Below are 15,288 nucleotides of genomic sequence, written 5' to 3'. Positions count from 1 at the left end.
AGCTATGTTAAATCCCATGAAAAGCAAACTTTTCACTTATTTTATCAATCAAAAACAACAGTATCCTGAGGACTTTGATGCCTTTGCTGAGATGAGTTTCTCTGCAATAATGTAGAGAAAAGATAAATGATCAGAAGGCTGGAGCACTGTCCTATGAAGACAGGCTGAGAGTTCAGGTTATTCAGCCTGAAGCAGAGAAGGCTCTGGGGAGACCTTAGGGAACCTTTCAGTACCTAAAGAGGGCAAGAGGGCCTTCAAGAGAGATGGAGCAGGATTTCTTACCAGGACATGTAATGGTAGGAAAAGGGGGAGTGGTTTTAAACTGAGAGTAGGTTTAGATTAGATATTAGGAAGAAATTATTTACTGTGATGGTGGTGAGACACAGAGACAGAAAAATTGTGGGTGCCCCATCCCTGGAAGTGTTCAAGGCCAGGTTGGATGGTGCTTTCAAAAAGCTGGTCTAGTCAGAGGGATCCCTGCCCCCAGTGGGATGTGGGGGGGGAGTGGGTTGGAACTAGATGATGTTTAAGGTCCCTTCCAACCCAAACTGCTCTATGATTCCATGATATGTTATCAAATCTAACTGATGTAAACCTGAGGAATAATTTTGGATGCTGAAGATAAATTTGAGCTTGTAACTCTCTAAATTAGAGCTGTAAAAATTATTTTAGCTTTTTCCCCTTGGTAGTATAGAACAGATGTCTGTGATTACTGTTTTGTTCTGAAGCTCTGCTTCATTTTAAGGTACTCTGTTACACGTGTTTGATTTTTTAACACTTAATTTCACAAATCCCTTCCTTCCTAACATGAAGTACTAAGGATGTGAGCTGATCAATACCATCTTTCAGTGTAAGTGTATTATTTCAGCTTGTGTGTAACAGTCTGAATTTTGTTTTCTAGAGACATAAATAAGAATTCTATCTCAATAACTTGTTTGTTTCTCAGCATTAGGTTCCCTTATAGGTGCAATAAATACCTTAATTCTTTCAAGAAGTGATGTCTATCTACAAAATATGTGTAAAAGATAACATGCTTCAGCTTAATAAGCTCATCTGTGGAAGAAACTTAATGATATTTCCGTTATTTATATGTGTATTCATAGTATTAAAAATAAAGGAATCCTAGCTTTCTTCTCTAAATATTGCTTTCCATTTCGGTATATCAAACCATGCTTTGTGTTTTTTTTCAAATTCAAGTGGACTATGTTTACTTGTAACACATTAGGTAATACTTTTTTTAAAAAGTGGGATTGCCACTAGAAAAAACCCTTCAGATGAGTTAAGTAAGGTAGCTACTCCAGTTCAGTTTGAAAACTTACTCAATTTTAATATTAAAATATTGAAAAACCATAACTTTCTCTGCTGGTATTTTTTCTGATTACATTGAGAAAAGTACGTAGGAGGAGATATCAACATACATGGTTGCATAATTATTCTTAAGTAGGTGCTGCACATTCAGCTTAGGCTCAATGAAATGCTTGAGATTTCTTGAGCATAATAATTTCTTTAAAAATATTGCAAGCTCTGGGATTTTTCCGCTGGATGTGTGCTGAAACTGTTGAAATCAAATTTTTCTTCTGGTTTCGAGGGCTTTTTTTTGTCATCAACTCTGAGGCCAGACATGAAGTGAGCAGTATTAGTTTTCCTCCAAAAGGATCACTGCAGTTAGTCTTGCCAAAACTGAGTCAGAGATGCAGAAAGCCAAAAGAAATGGCTACTGGAACTGATTTTTTTTAAATAACCATAAGATCAATTCAGATGTAAATTATGAATTCTGCTGACCTGCAGACTGCTGTGGAGTCCGACTGTCTTATTTGTGTAGGCTGTCCTGCCTGATGAATTGCCCTGATGGTACTTCAAAATAAAGCAACAGTGGTGAGGTTTTAAACTATGGGTGCTTAAGGGTTGATGAAGTTATATAACACTTTTCACAGGAATACAAGGTGCAGATCTGTTCAGATACGTATCCTCCACTCTCTTTTAAACATATAAAAATAAAAAGCCTTCAGATTCTATAACTAAAGTGTTTGCATGATGCACAGAGTAGTTTAGCTGGTAAAGGAATAGTTGGAAAATTGCTATGGTGTACTTTGATTTCACATAAATCCCTAATAATAAAATAAATCCTTTTATGGATTACATGTATAGCCTGTGACTATAATACCATAAATTATAGTATATTATAAGCATCTATATGAATCTATAATGGCATGTTATGGCAGCAAAAAGATGACGTGTGTATACTATAACTGGGTGAATTGTCCCTAATCATCTCTCTCTAACCATCCTAATTGTCAGACTGCAATCAAGCCCACAAGGATTGATCTAATCTTAGATGAAACCGTTTGTAGCAGATGTTTCTTTATTTCTTCAAATCCTAACTTTAAATGCCAGCAGATTTGCAATGTGCAAAATATTAGTAATAAAAAATGCTATTAGAAATTTTAGGATTTGAACTATGATACTAAAATTATCTAACACCAAATTGTATTGTTGCAGAAGGTCATGCTCCAAGCTCTGTAAACTAGAAGTTTAACCTTGCTCCCTAATTTGGATGATGAAATGAAGCTCAAGGGTACACGCAAGGTTAACATGTATGAGGAATGTTTCTCTGCTGGATAGCATTCATAGCATACCTTCAGACAATATTTCTCATTAAAGAGACTACTACTCATTTTTTTGGTATATATTTGTGGGATTTATTTAATCCTGACTTTACAGCTTAAAACTTTGCTTTTGTTGTCATTGCTTTATGGTATAGTTTGATAACATTTGAAGAAAATACGTTGAAATAGGCAAGAGCAGGTGACAGTTAGACACAATTACCAAAAAAAAAACCAAAAAAAAACTACCCAGGTTTATTATATCTTGTGGTAAAATCTCAGCCCCACATCCCAGAGCTGCTGACAGGAGCAGGTAAGCTCTTGCTTCTGAGCAGGGCTATGGATTCATTTCACCTCTTGTGTTTGGGTGCTGGATATCAGATGGCTGTGGAGTATCTCTGCCCTGCTGCTGGGAGATAGGCGAGTTCCCAGCAGTGTGGCAAAGGAGCAGGAGCTGGCCTCAATTCCCTGCCACTCTGCACCCTCTGTGCCAATTTGGGAGCTCAGTGCTGCACAGCAGTGCTCTGCCTTTCTTGCTTCATCATAAGAATCCAAATTTCCCAGCCAAAATGCACCCAATTAGTGCAGTGGGAACTGTATTTCATTTCTATTGTCAAAAAGCAAAATCAGAGCTGTTGAAGTGTTGGTAGCTCAAGTAAGTGGATTGCAATGGTGAGGTGTTTTGGTTTGTAGTTTGGGCTCTTTTTTTCCTGTTGAATTGACACATCAGTAGCTTAGATCCTATAACTTGCTCTTTAGGCTGTGGTATGGATCCTCATTTTCCTCCCAGGCCTTTTTGCAGGTAATAACTGTGTTTCAATTTCTGCTAAGTTTTACTGGAATGTGTGACAAGTGTTGTTTCACTGAAGCAGTAAGGTGACACCTCTTGTCTCTTCTCCCTTATCCAAATTATGCACAGAATCAAAAAATGGTGAGTGTCAAAACAATGGTTAAGTATGACTCTACTGTGACAACTATTTTTATTTTTCTCTCTATGAATGCTATATTTTTAAGTTGCCACTACATTTCTTAACCTCACAACAAACTGCATTTCTCTCACATACCCCATAGAAATACCCATTTTTAATGGAGATAACTAGTGAGGTAAACTTGAACACATTCATATTTTAGTGTTAATGCATATACTGCAGTTGTTGTCTTGTCAAACAGGAGAGCAATGCACATGGCAAGTCAGGGATGTGAAATCAACTAGCCTTTCCTACAGATAATGAGATGTAAATGCAGAACTGAATATTATTATGTCGTTGTCTTCCTGGGAGAAAATTTGATGGGCTATGCTAGCAAAAAGCTCCATGAGTGATGCTTCAGTGCCTGTGCTGGTCAGTGATGGTTCCTGTTAGTAATTAGGAGCTGACTCATTGCTATTTCTCTCAAGAGACAAATGTTTCTACAGCTAGTGGCAGAAAATTAGATGGTTTTCCAATATACCCAAGAAAGCTGCCATTTGTACTGTCTTTTGGATAGGTGCAGGGAGATTTCAGAGTATCTAAAGTGATTTGGGAAAAAAGCTTATAGTGTTGTAACTTTATTTTTAAAAAAGCATGAGGGATATTATTTTTTGTTTCTGATTTCTTTTGGGTTATTTGAGTGTGAAATTTCTGGAGTAATGTGTAGAAACTTGTCAATAAAAATCTATTTTCTAAATATTAGTGATGACTGGGAAAGCTTTGTTTGCTACAACTGTGGATAGAAAGAAATGTGAATTTCAAAAGCATTTATTGTAAATGACTAGGAAAAGGCCTTAGAAATCCCTGGAAAATGGAAAATCATACATAGGATTTCTACTGTAAACCTATTATTTTAAATTATTTTAGAAAAGACGAAAATATTTTCTTCTTTCTGGAAAAAAAAACTAACTAGTGAATTTCCTGCAATATTTTAATTTTAAGTATTTTAATGGTTTTGCTATGAACAGCCATGGCAACAATAAAATAGAATTGTATGATGTGAGCATGAAAAGTAATGGCTCATTCAGAGGCCAAATTTTTAAATATATTAGTCAGAATATTAAAAAATACGGTCATGCTGGAAATGTGAGCTGAGAAGTGTACTATATTAAGCAGAAGAAAAAAGTATCAAAATAAGATTATGTGGAGATTTTGTAATTAATTGATCTGTTGCAGTGTTTCAAGTAAAATATAAAAAGAAAGTATCTCTGAAGGTTAATAGAAATGTAGCAGCATTCGAAGTCAAATTCCTGACTGGAAAGATTTCAAAAATAATTTTTGGGGGGTGATAAGGTTATATGGTTGCAGGTTCTGGAATCCTCTCAGTGGCACGATGAGTCTGCTCTGGTCCATCCTGAGGAAAGAGGTTTCTCCCCCTGCGAGCTCATACTTTGTAATCAAAATCATTCCCATATGCAAGGGGCAACCTAATCAGTTCTCACCAGGCCACAGGTGTGCTGAGTTATTGCCATGGCTTACTGATCATAATTGTACAACATCCCGGGTAATAGAATCTCGAGGGGTTTTTGGGGTTTTTTTTGTGCTTTGCCCATCTTGTAAAACTGAGATAGGAGGGGTGTTGTTTAAAGATGTTCTGCTATGCCTAAGGCTCTGCAGGTAATTTCAATAGAATCCTTCTCAAGATTGTAATGAACAAGTTTTTTTCCTTCTAATTGATACAGTAATAAAAGAAAACTTAAACCCAGCATGTATTTAATGCCATCTTCCTGAATTTCTCCAGTAAAAAATGCAATGGCATGGAGTAGAATTTGTGTTGTTTGCCCTTGATACAAAATTTTTAAATCATACTTGTTGAACAGTGAGTGCTCACCCAAGGATGTAACCCTGATTAAATGATCAAATATTTGGCATTTCTTCAACTAAGCACATGTGGAAAACAGTCTCACAGGAAATGCTAAATATTATGGAGACAACACAGTGAGTGGTTCTAATTCACTCAGTTCTGAAAGGGCTGATGCTGATTTCTCTCACAATGGCTTCCCCAATTATCTGAGGACTTTAGAAGTCTTTCAGAAGTTTTGATTGCAGCCAATGGCATCCTAAAGTAGGCCAGGGATAAAAGAGTATCTCACAGTTCGTGAATAATTGAGTAGGCTTCTGTATAACAATGAGGTGCCTTATGAAAGGCAAATGTTTGTTTGCTGTGTGCTCACATCTGCACCTATTTATTCATATTTATAGGTAAATTCATATGCTAATGCTTTTTCAAACACTAAGATACAAAGTGTCTGTTGGCCTAATAAGGTAAAATGCTGCTGAAATGCAATGGGACTGTATATGTTTATACCAGCTTTAAAATTAGGTTGCAAAAAATAAAATCCAAATGCAAGGATGTATCTTGGCATATGTACATAGAATATCAGGAGTCCTCTTTGGGCCATTTCGTTCTTCAGATGTCTTCTCTTCTTAAAAGTCTGGAAAAAACAGATGCCAATAGATTGAAGCAGTTACAGTCTAAAGGACAAACATGTTTCTCTCCTCTTGCTATTCAGTGTTCTTTAGAAGCAAAGGCTGTTCATTCCTGCAGCCTGTGTGGTAAAGCCTTTGAATTCATCTCGGTTCTGAAATGTGTGAGAAGGCCTGATGAGGAGCATCCGTAGAGATACTGGCACTGAGCCCTGGTATTTGATGGTAGTTCCCAGTAATAAGGAGGTCAAACCCTGCCTCTAGAATTTCATCAGCTCACCTGCAAAACCTCAAACTCGCTTTCACACTGTCCCAAATTGATATCCAGTGAAAAAAAAGACTGAAGCCATCATTTGTCTGAACCTGCTCATTTGTCACTAAAGGAAGTGCTTTGGAGTATGCATTAGGTGACCTTTGATCTAGAAAATGTTCTCATCCTCACAGGGGGAGATCTGACTCCTTGACTATGATATCTAGTTTGCCTTTTATGGGGGGGATATTTCTAATGTACTGGATCTAACTAATTCTTCTCATTGCAACAAAATATAGCTCTCCCATATATACATGCATACACATATAAAATATATATTTTGAAGACCACAAACAAACAAAAAAAAAGAAAACAAAACGAGATAAAAAACCTCCTCCACCAATCTTTGAAAAACTTCTGTTAAACAGCACAAATTATTGGTTTCATTGTCACCAGCTGTCAAAAATACAGGTCATCTGTAAAATACAGATTCCGTGGCTATGCTAAAACCCACCACAACAGATGACGACTTGGGTTGGTCTGGTTTTTCTAAAGAGAGCTATGACATTAAAGGTACTTAATAAAAATAAGGAAATCAAGAAAACATTTGAAATTAAGATAGCAGCTTTTACCATGATAATGAACTTCCTAGGAAAATACTTTCCTCAGAGGAAAAAAAATGAACTGAAACTAGACATAGACCATAAAAACCACCCAAGATCCCAGAAGAGCCAGGAGTATTATTAAAAGTGACACTTTTATTAAATGAATAATATATCCCTTTCACACAGTTGGTGCTGCTGTTTTTTATTAAGGTCAAAATAGTGTGAATATTCTACATCTTTGTGTGTGGAGCTTTTCATGCTACAAAACTGTGTAGAGTTAATATGTTTAATCAAGAAATAACTGTGGGAGCAGTGCTGTAGTTTTGGTAAAGTCAAGTTGCAACACTGCCAAGATATGATTTGAAGAAAGTACTATCTAATAAAGATGGTTTATGATGTCCCAAAGTGTAATGTCATTTTTTTTCAGGAAATATGATATTGTCTTTGCTTTCCCTCAGGATAGGTGAAGTAATTTCTGAGACAGAAAGTATGATTGTACAGTTGCCACTTTACAACCTTAGTAGAAAAAGCCTAAAAGTTGTATGCTTTGTAAGAAGTATACTTTCAGAGGATTTAATTACATACCATGTTTTCTTCTAAAAGTCTTCATAATTAAACATATTGATGTCGCCCAATGGTAGGGCTTTAAAAGAGTACACTTATTTTGACTGATAGCATTCATCTTAGTGGCAACAGGATAGTGTCAGTAGTATTATATCATAATGTGGTTAATTGAGTTCAATTATTTTAATGACACTATATTTTCTGCTTGTCCTCAATTTAGGCAGCAGATTGAAGGGAAAACTCTGCTTGCTATAATTTCACTGGGTTTTTTAATTATTTAGTTTTTTGGTAATGGGAGATATGGTTGATCCAAATTTAATAATACTGTATTTCTTGTGCTGTGTCATTAAATTTTATAGAATTTATACTGAATTAACCCTCTTCATGTATGGCCAGTGGAATCATTAAGTAGTATTGGGTTTGGAACTTTCTTCAATGTATCCTTGAATTAATAACATAAAATTACACCTGGGTATTGTTTATAGAGCTGTCCAAGTACTGGAGAGAAGAAAGAAGTAAACTGCTGTCATAGATTATAAAACTAGATTGAAATCTAATCTCTTACTTGCGTAATATAGTCTAGAGGATTATCATTAATCAGCTTCTCTTTGAACTGCAGATATTTGATTATTGGATAATTACAATTTTTATTTTTTTTAATTTTGGTTATGGCAATATGATCAGAATGCTTGGTAAGTGGTATAATAAAGTCCTCTCTTTTAAAATGCTTTTAAACCAAAATGTAGTGTGTTTCTTATTAAAAAATGTTGGGAGGATTTTATTTTTCACTACGTGTTCCCAAAGTTTACTAATCTGCATACTTTTTTCTTAGAAAGTTTGTCATTGAACTAAGTGAAAGAACTAGATGTTGTTGCCCAGAAATGCTCACATTAGTTCTTACTTCAGCCTTGTGTTTTCTTTTCTGCGTGCACAATGATGCTAAAGGTGATTATTGTGTTCTGGTAAAAGCTGCAATGAACGTTTCTCAGTGGTATTAATCCTCTCATAGAAAAAGAGGGCAGACAAATATGAAAGCTAAAAATTCTGAAAGAATTTTCTCTAATGACAGTCTTACAATGCTTTTCATATTCAAAGTTCATTAATTTACTTGTATCTCAGGAATTGTCAGTTTTGGCAGTAATGACAGAAATTGAAGCAAAAAAGTTTACAGAGGATCAGAAATCAATATGTATAAATTGACAAATTGGTATATTTGTGTAGAAATAATTGATGCTCCCAGGATTTTCAAGACTCTTAAAGTAAAACACTATCATGTTAAAATTTCTTCCTAAGTCAATTCTGTAACTCAATACATTTGTAATACTGTCCACCTTTAAAGAAAAACTAATAGAATCCATTGATTTTGTTCACAGATTTTTAGGCGTTGTTGGTTGGTTTTCAAGAAGGCTTCCAGTAAAGGACCCAGGAGGCTAGAAAAATTTCCAGATGAGAAGGCAGCATATTTCAGGAACTTTCACAAGGTAAGTCATGCCTTTCTCATGAACTGAAGCATTGCCTCTTTACCACTCTTCCTATGTCTGATTTGCAAACAATACAGTGAAAGCCTTGTTGAAACCCTAATCCTGGCAGTAAAAGCAGAATAAAACATCCATAAGTCTCAGTGATGCAGGTGAGATACCAAGCTTCTTTTACCCAGATGAGCACAAACCCTCAATATATGTGAAGCAACAGAATGATGTTTTTTTGTTAAACACTTGTAGTTTGGAAATGTGTAAAATTGGCTTCCTATTCAAATTTTTAATCAGTAGTTATTAGCTAAGTATTAAACAAATTCTGAAAATGCTAAATGCCTCAGTTGTAATGGAGACATTCTTAAATGTGCAAGGTTTTTCCCAGAATTCAAGTCTTACAATCCCTGTCAACAAAAAGTGTTTTTAGTAATAAAAAGTCAGGACTTACTGAATGAGATACTCCCTGCTTTCTCTATCACTTGCACTTCTGTGATGGGAAACAAGATATTTGAGCATGAGTTCTTCTTTCTATCTCATAAGTTATTGTTATCAGCCCCCCACCCTCACGTCTGTCAATAGACTTCATGTTGCTGCTATCAAGTCACTGTTAGCTTTATGACATATCAATATTAGATATTCCATTAAACCTGCCAAGTTGAAACACAAAGATGACTTAACCAAGGTCCATGCAGCAAGCAGTGAAAAAGTGTGAATGTAAGCTTAGATCACTTGAAGGCAAGTGAGGTGTTTTTACCATAAAACTACAAATTGGCCTTCAAGTTCCAGTAGCCAGACTGCTCTAGCATGGGTTCCCTGGTGGGGACCCAAATCTTGCCAGCAAACCATCTCCAGCATGAGCTCCTCTCTCCATGGGTCCACAGGCCAGGAGCCTGCTCCAACGTGGGCTTCTGATGGGGCCACAGCTCTTTTGCAAGGCTTTGGGGAAGTTTTTGTGTTGTTTTCTTTTAATTCTTTTTTGAGCCTGTTATGCCTGTAGCATACTTAATGTATGTATGTAAGGACTTAATGTATGTATGTATGTAATGTATGTAAGGACTCAGAAAGACTTTATATGTTGCTTGTAAACTGTCATCATTGTAGAAAAATAATATGAAATGCAGGAATTTTTTGAGAAGCTAAGAAAGTAACATAGTTACTGGTGCAGCTTCATGTTGTAGTATTGATGGAAGCGTCATCATTTGCAAATAGAAAGGATGGGTGTTACTCTTCATCATCTGTTTTTTCCCCTCTTATTCCCCTCCATGAGGACAGGAGGAAAGAGAAAGAAATGGATACTCTTTCCTATTTAAAAGGATAATGTGTTTCTGGCTGTAGAGAAAGAAGAATTGTATCTGTTCACTTGAATTATGTCTATTTTTCAAATAAAGCCATGAAATAATTTCTGAAGATATATTATCACAAAAGAGAAACCCAGAGTCTTATTCTCTGGCTTGATTTTTTTTTCCAATGATATTTTATTATTTCATAGTGATTATTCTCTTCGATTGCCTCCATTCTGATAAATAAAATAGTGGTGAAGTAGATGTGCATGAGTTGTGAATAGTCATCAAGCGTGACTATTGAGGGAACAATGCAGGTTGTTTGTTATAGGATCAAATATAGTTATTTGATTGCTGGTGTTGGATGAAAATACTCTGATTTTCTTTCTTTCTTTCTTTCTTTCTTTCTTTCTTTCTTTCTTTCTTTCTTTCTTTCTTTCTTTTCTAGAGCTGTTTATTGGTTCGTTATATTTCGAAGTTGTTCAAAATGCATATTTATCTCTAGTCAGTGCAAACTATTAGCCCTGTTTTGAAATTCTCCATTTCCTTTCTCACTAACAAAATATAAAGAAGGCATATGGTACGAAAAGTTGAAGATTAGCTCTGAACACTGAGAATCAATGAATAAAAGTATTAAATATTAAAGAACTGAGATTTGGTGTTTTTTGAAGAAAGATTAAAATATAAGTTGCAAACCTGACTCCTTATGAAAGGACAACATGCATAAAGGGACAAAAGGCTCTGTTTACTTGCTAATCTTCTTCATAGAAGACTATATATCTGTTGACCTTGAGATCCTTTTCCCTATATAACTTTCTTTCTAAGTATTAGAAGAGGTTGGTGTAGAGGGGTACTCAGAATGCACTGTGTTGCTCTGGCAACTTATGTTCTTCAGACTTTCAGATCAGTCTAGGTTACCTTGGGAGAAGGCCTAGGAGTAGCACAGAGATTGTATTGTGCAAATTTTTTTAGCTTTCTTAGGCAGAGATATAGAAGAAAAATTTACATCTCTAGTGGAAATACACCAAAAATTAATATCTTTGATTTAACTGTGTTCAAATCAATATTCAGGATCACAAACAGTACCCCGATATAAGTAACTCATCAAGTTTTCCACTTTTCCATGTTTGAGTTTGAAATGAGACTCAAATAAAATTCCTCTTTAAAATAGTTTACCAATATGACTGTATCTCCTATACTAATGTAAAACTTGTGTACTGGGCAATATGATTGTGTACTGGGCAATAGAAGGGTCTAAACAAAGGGGAAATCCCAGAACTGGTAACACAAAGCTAAGATAATTAAAAATAGAGACTTTCTGGTTTACATATGCTAAACAAATAGTCATTAATGAGTAAAAAAGCTGTTCTCTTTAGAAAATTGATTACCTTCCCCCCAGTATCCAGACTATGTATGGTTTTATTTGGTGTTCTGTAATTCTGTAAATTGCTGTTGTGCATTGCTTTGGTGTTGGGTTTTTTTACTAGTAATTTTCTTACTATAAATAACAGTAATGGCATTAGTCCTAGACAAGTGCCTCCTGACAGCAACAGTGCATATTACATTCATTAGCCAAAACGTGACCTCATCTGTTCCTTGCAGTTTCTGGTATCAAATTAAAACTTCTCATTACTGTAAATTTAGACCATTGCACTCTTGCTCAGGTAAGTTTATGGCTTAGCTGTTCTGTTTTCTTTTGAACATTCATTGAGGAGGTTGTGCAGAACAGCTGTGTTGACTCTCATTGCTCCCTCCAAAGAGGGGATAAAATAGCAATAGCTCTGCATCCATGCCAGGGATGGGTATGTTCTTGGTTGACACTCCTGCATTGTCAGAAAAGACCAAAAACAGATGCCACAGCTTTTCCAACTTAAAAAAGAGCAAAAATAAAAAAAGATTTTTTACTTCCATAATAGAAAATATAAGGTATATAAAAAGTGAATTTTTCATGCTTTGGAGATGTACTGCTCAGGCAGTACCAGTGCCTGTAACCCATTAGAAGAGGCTTTCAGGAGCATTACAGAAAGTCTGCATGGTTAAGTAGCAACATGAAGATTACCAGAAATGAGAGATCAAACCTAGACTGTATCCAAGTGACCTAGAAAAAGCATTACACTGTTGGCCAATTAATCATTAAAGCAGAATTAGAAAGAACAAAGTCGAGCTTGAAGAGCAACTAACCAGAATAGATTCTGACCCATCAGGATCAAAAACCTTGCCAAAGACCCCAGAGCATGAAGCAAATGTGCAAGAAAGAGAGTAGAAATAAACACTTTGACATTGGGCTTTACTGTAGAGAAAAAGAGACATGCTGTGGTGTGGGTATGTGAGGGAGGGTTCTGTAGACATATCTTTGTGTTATAAACTGGATCATAGGTACTTCAGGCCCAGCTACACAGAGAACAGAGTTACTCCAGAGCCCAAATGCCACTTAAGAATAATATAGCTGAATTACTAATGGTAGTCCATAAATACCAACATGGGAATCAACAAATAAGTATTCTTCCATTCTTTGTAAAATGTCCAGCTCCATTCATGCATGCTTCTTCTTCACTTATAAGCTAAATAGCCTTCACATGAAGGGAAGGTGTTGCAAGTTGGGTCTGTCCCTGACAAGATACAGCTCTCTTGGAGCAAAACAAGCTTGAATCTGTTAATGCTAGTGTGTTTACCTTTCAAATAAATAGCTGACATCTGGCATAGAGATCAAGACTTACTTTAATCCCCCCAATATGAGAGATTTTTCTGTTAAGATTGTGTAAACAACAGCTATCTCTAAGGTTTTGAGCTTTAAGTTAGCAAGATTAAAGTAGGATAAGATTTTTAGATTTATGCTATTTGTTTTTCCTGTCATTATGTTCGATTATGATGTGCTTTATATAAATCTGCAAATGCAAAAGGAAATAAATTGCAAGACATTTTAGTAATGACTTCTGATAGTCAAAAATGTATATGGGACAGATGGTGTTAAGCACATTACATAATATGTGTCCACAAAAATAGAAAATAATCAAGAAAAATTACAGCAGTAGCCTTCTAACTGTAGTTTAATGGATTAAATTTGCGACCAGGGCCGCACAATGGTAGATACCTTACAATTTTATTTCATAGCTTGATTGTCCTGAAGAAACTTGTAGAATGCAATTCCAGTGATTTATGGCAAGTTCTTGTATCAGCTGCATCAGCTTCTTGAACACTTCTTGGCAGGGTCTCCTGTGCACATGTGCACACAAAAGCACACCCAGATAGTCCTGTTTGGTAAGGGGAAGAAAGGGACAGGTTCTCTTTGTGCAGTAACACACAGTATGCAGGAACAATAAGATATTTATTCTTCTACAGCACAGCTCCTGGTCTCCAGTTGAGATGGCCTTAAACCATGATGTGCTTGTTCAGGATAAGTGAATTCCTGGTAACTTTGAAAACCACTGAATTTTGCCACAGTCTTATATGTGTTAGCTCCCACAATTCTCAAATGTAATTACAGCCCTGACGTGAAAAATAAAAATACTTATGTATGGTAGCATTATCATTATCATAATCGTAAGAACTTCTCTCTCATTGTTTCCACTCAGTTGCCTTTGGGTTGTTCTGGTTTGTTGTTTTCCTTCATGTTCTCCAGCCATTTCCAAATTGCCTAAATAAAGATTCTTATTGCTAAAGAAATGTGAAGTAGCCTACTGTTTATTCTAGTTTAGTCCTAGAGTTCTGCTTTACTGTGGAGTATTTCAGATTCTTGTGTTGCTCACGTTCACTACAAAGCAGAAGTTGTGCAAATTTCCTTATGGACTTCTATAATATGGCATGTTACTGTTGTTTCTCATGATATTTCATTGTTTCTCAGCTGCAAAGGTGTTCTTAAAAAGAAAGGTGGACAGCCACCAAAATGCCACCAAAGTTTTAGGCCTAATTCTTGTGCTTTTTTGTGATAAGATATTAAAACACTTGATTTGCCTCTAAAATTAAATATTATTTGAACTCCCCTCTGCAGTTTTTTTTTCTTGGTATAATTGATATGCTGTCTGTTTTTCAGAACCTCAAATTGAAACCTGCCTGGTTTTGCTCTGTTGACCATTCTGCTTCTACTATTTGTTAGTTGATCTATGGTTCCTCAATAAGCCTTTCTCATCTGGTTAAATTCACTCAAAAATTCATATTTGATGAAAGCTAAATAGGAGTATCTTATGAAGATCTGGCCACATTCACAGATGTTGTTTGCTTTGAAAACATCCCAGATTTAGAACACTTTTTCCTCTCCTTCTTTTCCTCTTATTAAGTATGGTATTTTTTTTTTCCCAGAACTTCTTCAAGAAATTCAGAATGGTGATCTCAATGTAGTATTTTCTAATGAACAATGAATGCGTATGTGTGTGACTATGTTAGTTTTGAATAATATATTTCAAGTTTTTATCTGCAAATAATTAGGAATTTAACCTTTTTTTGGTAATTATTTGCTCTTTGAGGTTGGAAGAGTTGCCCAAATGTACTTTGTGTGGTTTTTACATCTCTATTTTGCCAAGTCTTCCAAAGCAGAGATAACTAAATCTTCCTGAAAACTATGTCCTTATTTTTCCTCATTTTGACATGTAATTATCTTCAAATATTTGTTTACAGCACTTTGAAGTAATATCTTGTAGCAAAATCATGTGGCTGGTATGGGAAGGTTGTGAAGGACATTGCTTCCATAGGCTGCTATTACTCAGCCAATGAAATTAAAATGAACCCTATCTAAATGAATAACTGTTTGAAAGAAAGCTACAGTTCTGTCACCAAACAGAAAGATTTGCAATAATTATCAGATGCCTCTTAAAATATAGAAGTATTTGAACAACATGGTTGTTCAAAGCAAGCATTTCGTGTACCAGAAGGCAAATTGCAGGAATAATTGGACCTGTGCTGGTAATAAAGCTGTTAATAGAGTCTGAGCACATCAAAGGGCAGCATACAAACCAATGAAACAAAATCTTTTTCGACAAAGATTGTATCAAAGCAATAGCATCGTCTTTCCTTAACAATGTAATGAGGAAGTCTACAAATTGAGCATGCTGACAGGACTTTGAAATCCTACAAATATGGACCTAAAATGCATAAGTGATCCTGTAAGTCCCTTCCTGTAGTCATT

The 15,288-nt window shown here is 35.6% G+C and overlaps 1 protein-coding gene across 1 annotated transcript in view; it reads left to right on the top strand.

Moving 5' to 3' along the window:
* Positions 1-15,288, top strand: part of DOK6 (docking protein 6) — a 249,953-nt gene that overhangs the window by 84,853 nt on the left and 149,812 nt on the right. Inside the window, exon 2 of the mRNA XM_014870907.2 lies at positions 8,791-8,898. Coding sequence (XP_014726393.1) covers positions 8,791-8,898 — 108 coding nt within the window. The remainder of the gene's footprint in view (positions 1-8,790; positions 8,899-15,288) is intronic.

The sequence above is a fragment of the Sturnus vulgaris genome, chromosome 1 (genome assembly GCF_052056855.1).
Source record: "Sturnus vulgaris isolate bStuVul1 chromosome 1, bStuVul1.hap1, whole genome shotgun sequence".
In the NCBI taxonomy this organism is placed as follows: Eukaryota; Metazoa; Chordata; class Aves; order Passeriformes; family Sturnidae; genus Sturnus; species Sturnus vulgaris.
The sequence above is the reverse complement of the archived record's forward strand: the minus strand, read 5'-3'. Positions and strand labels throughout refer to the sequence as shown.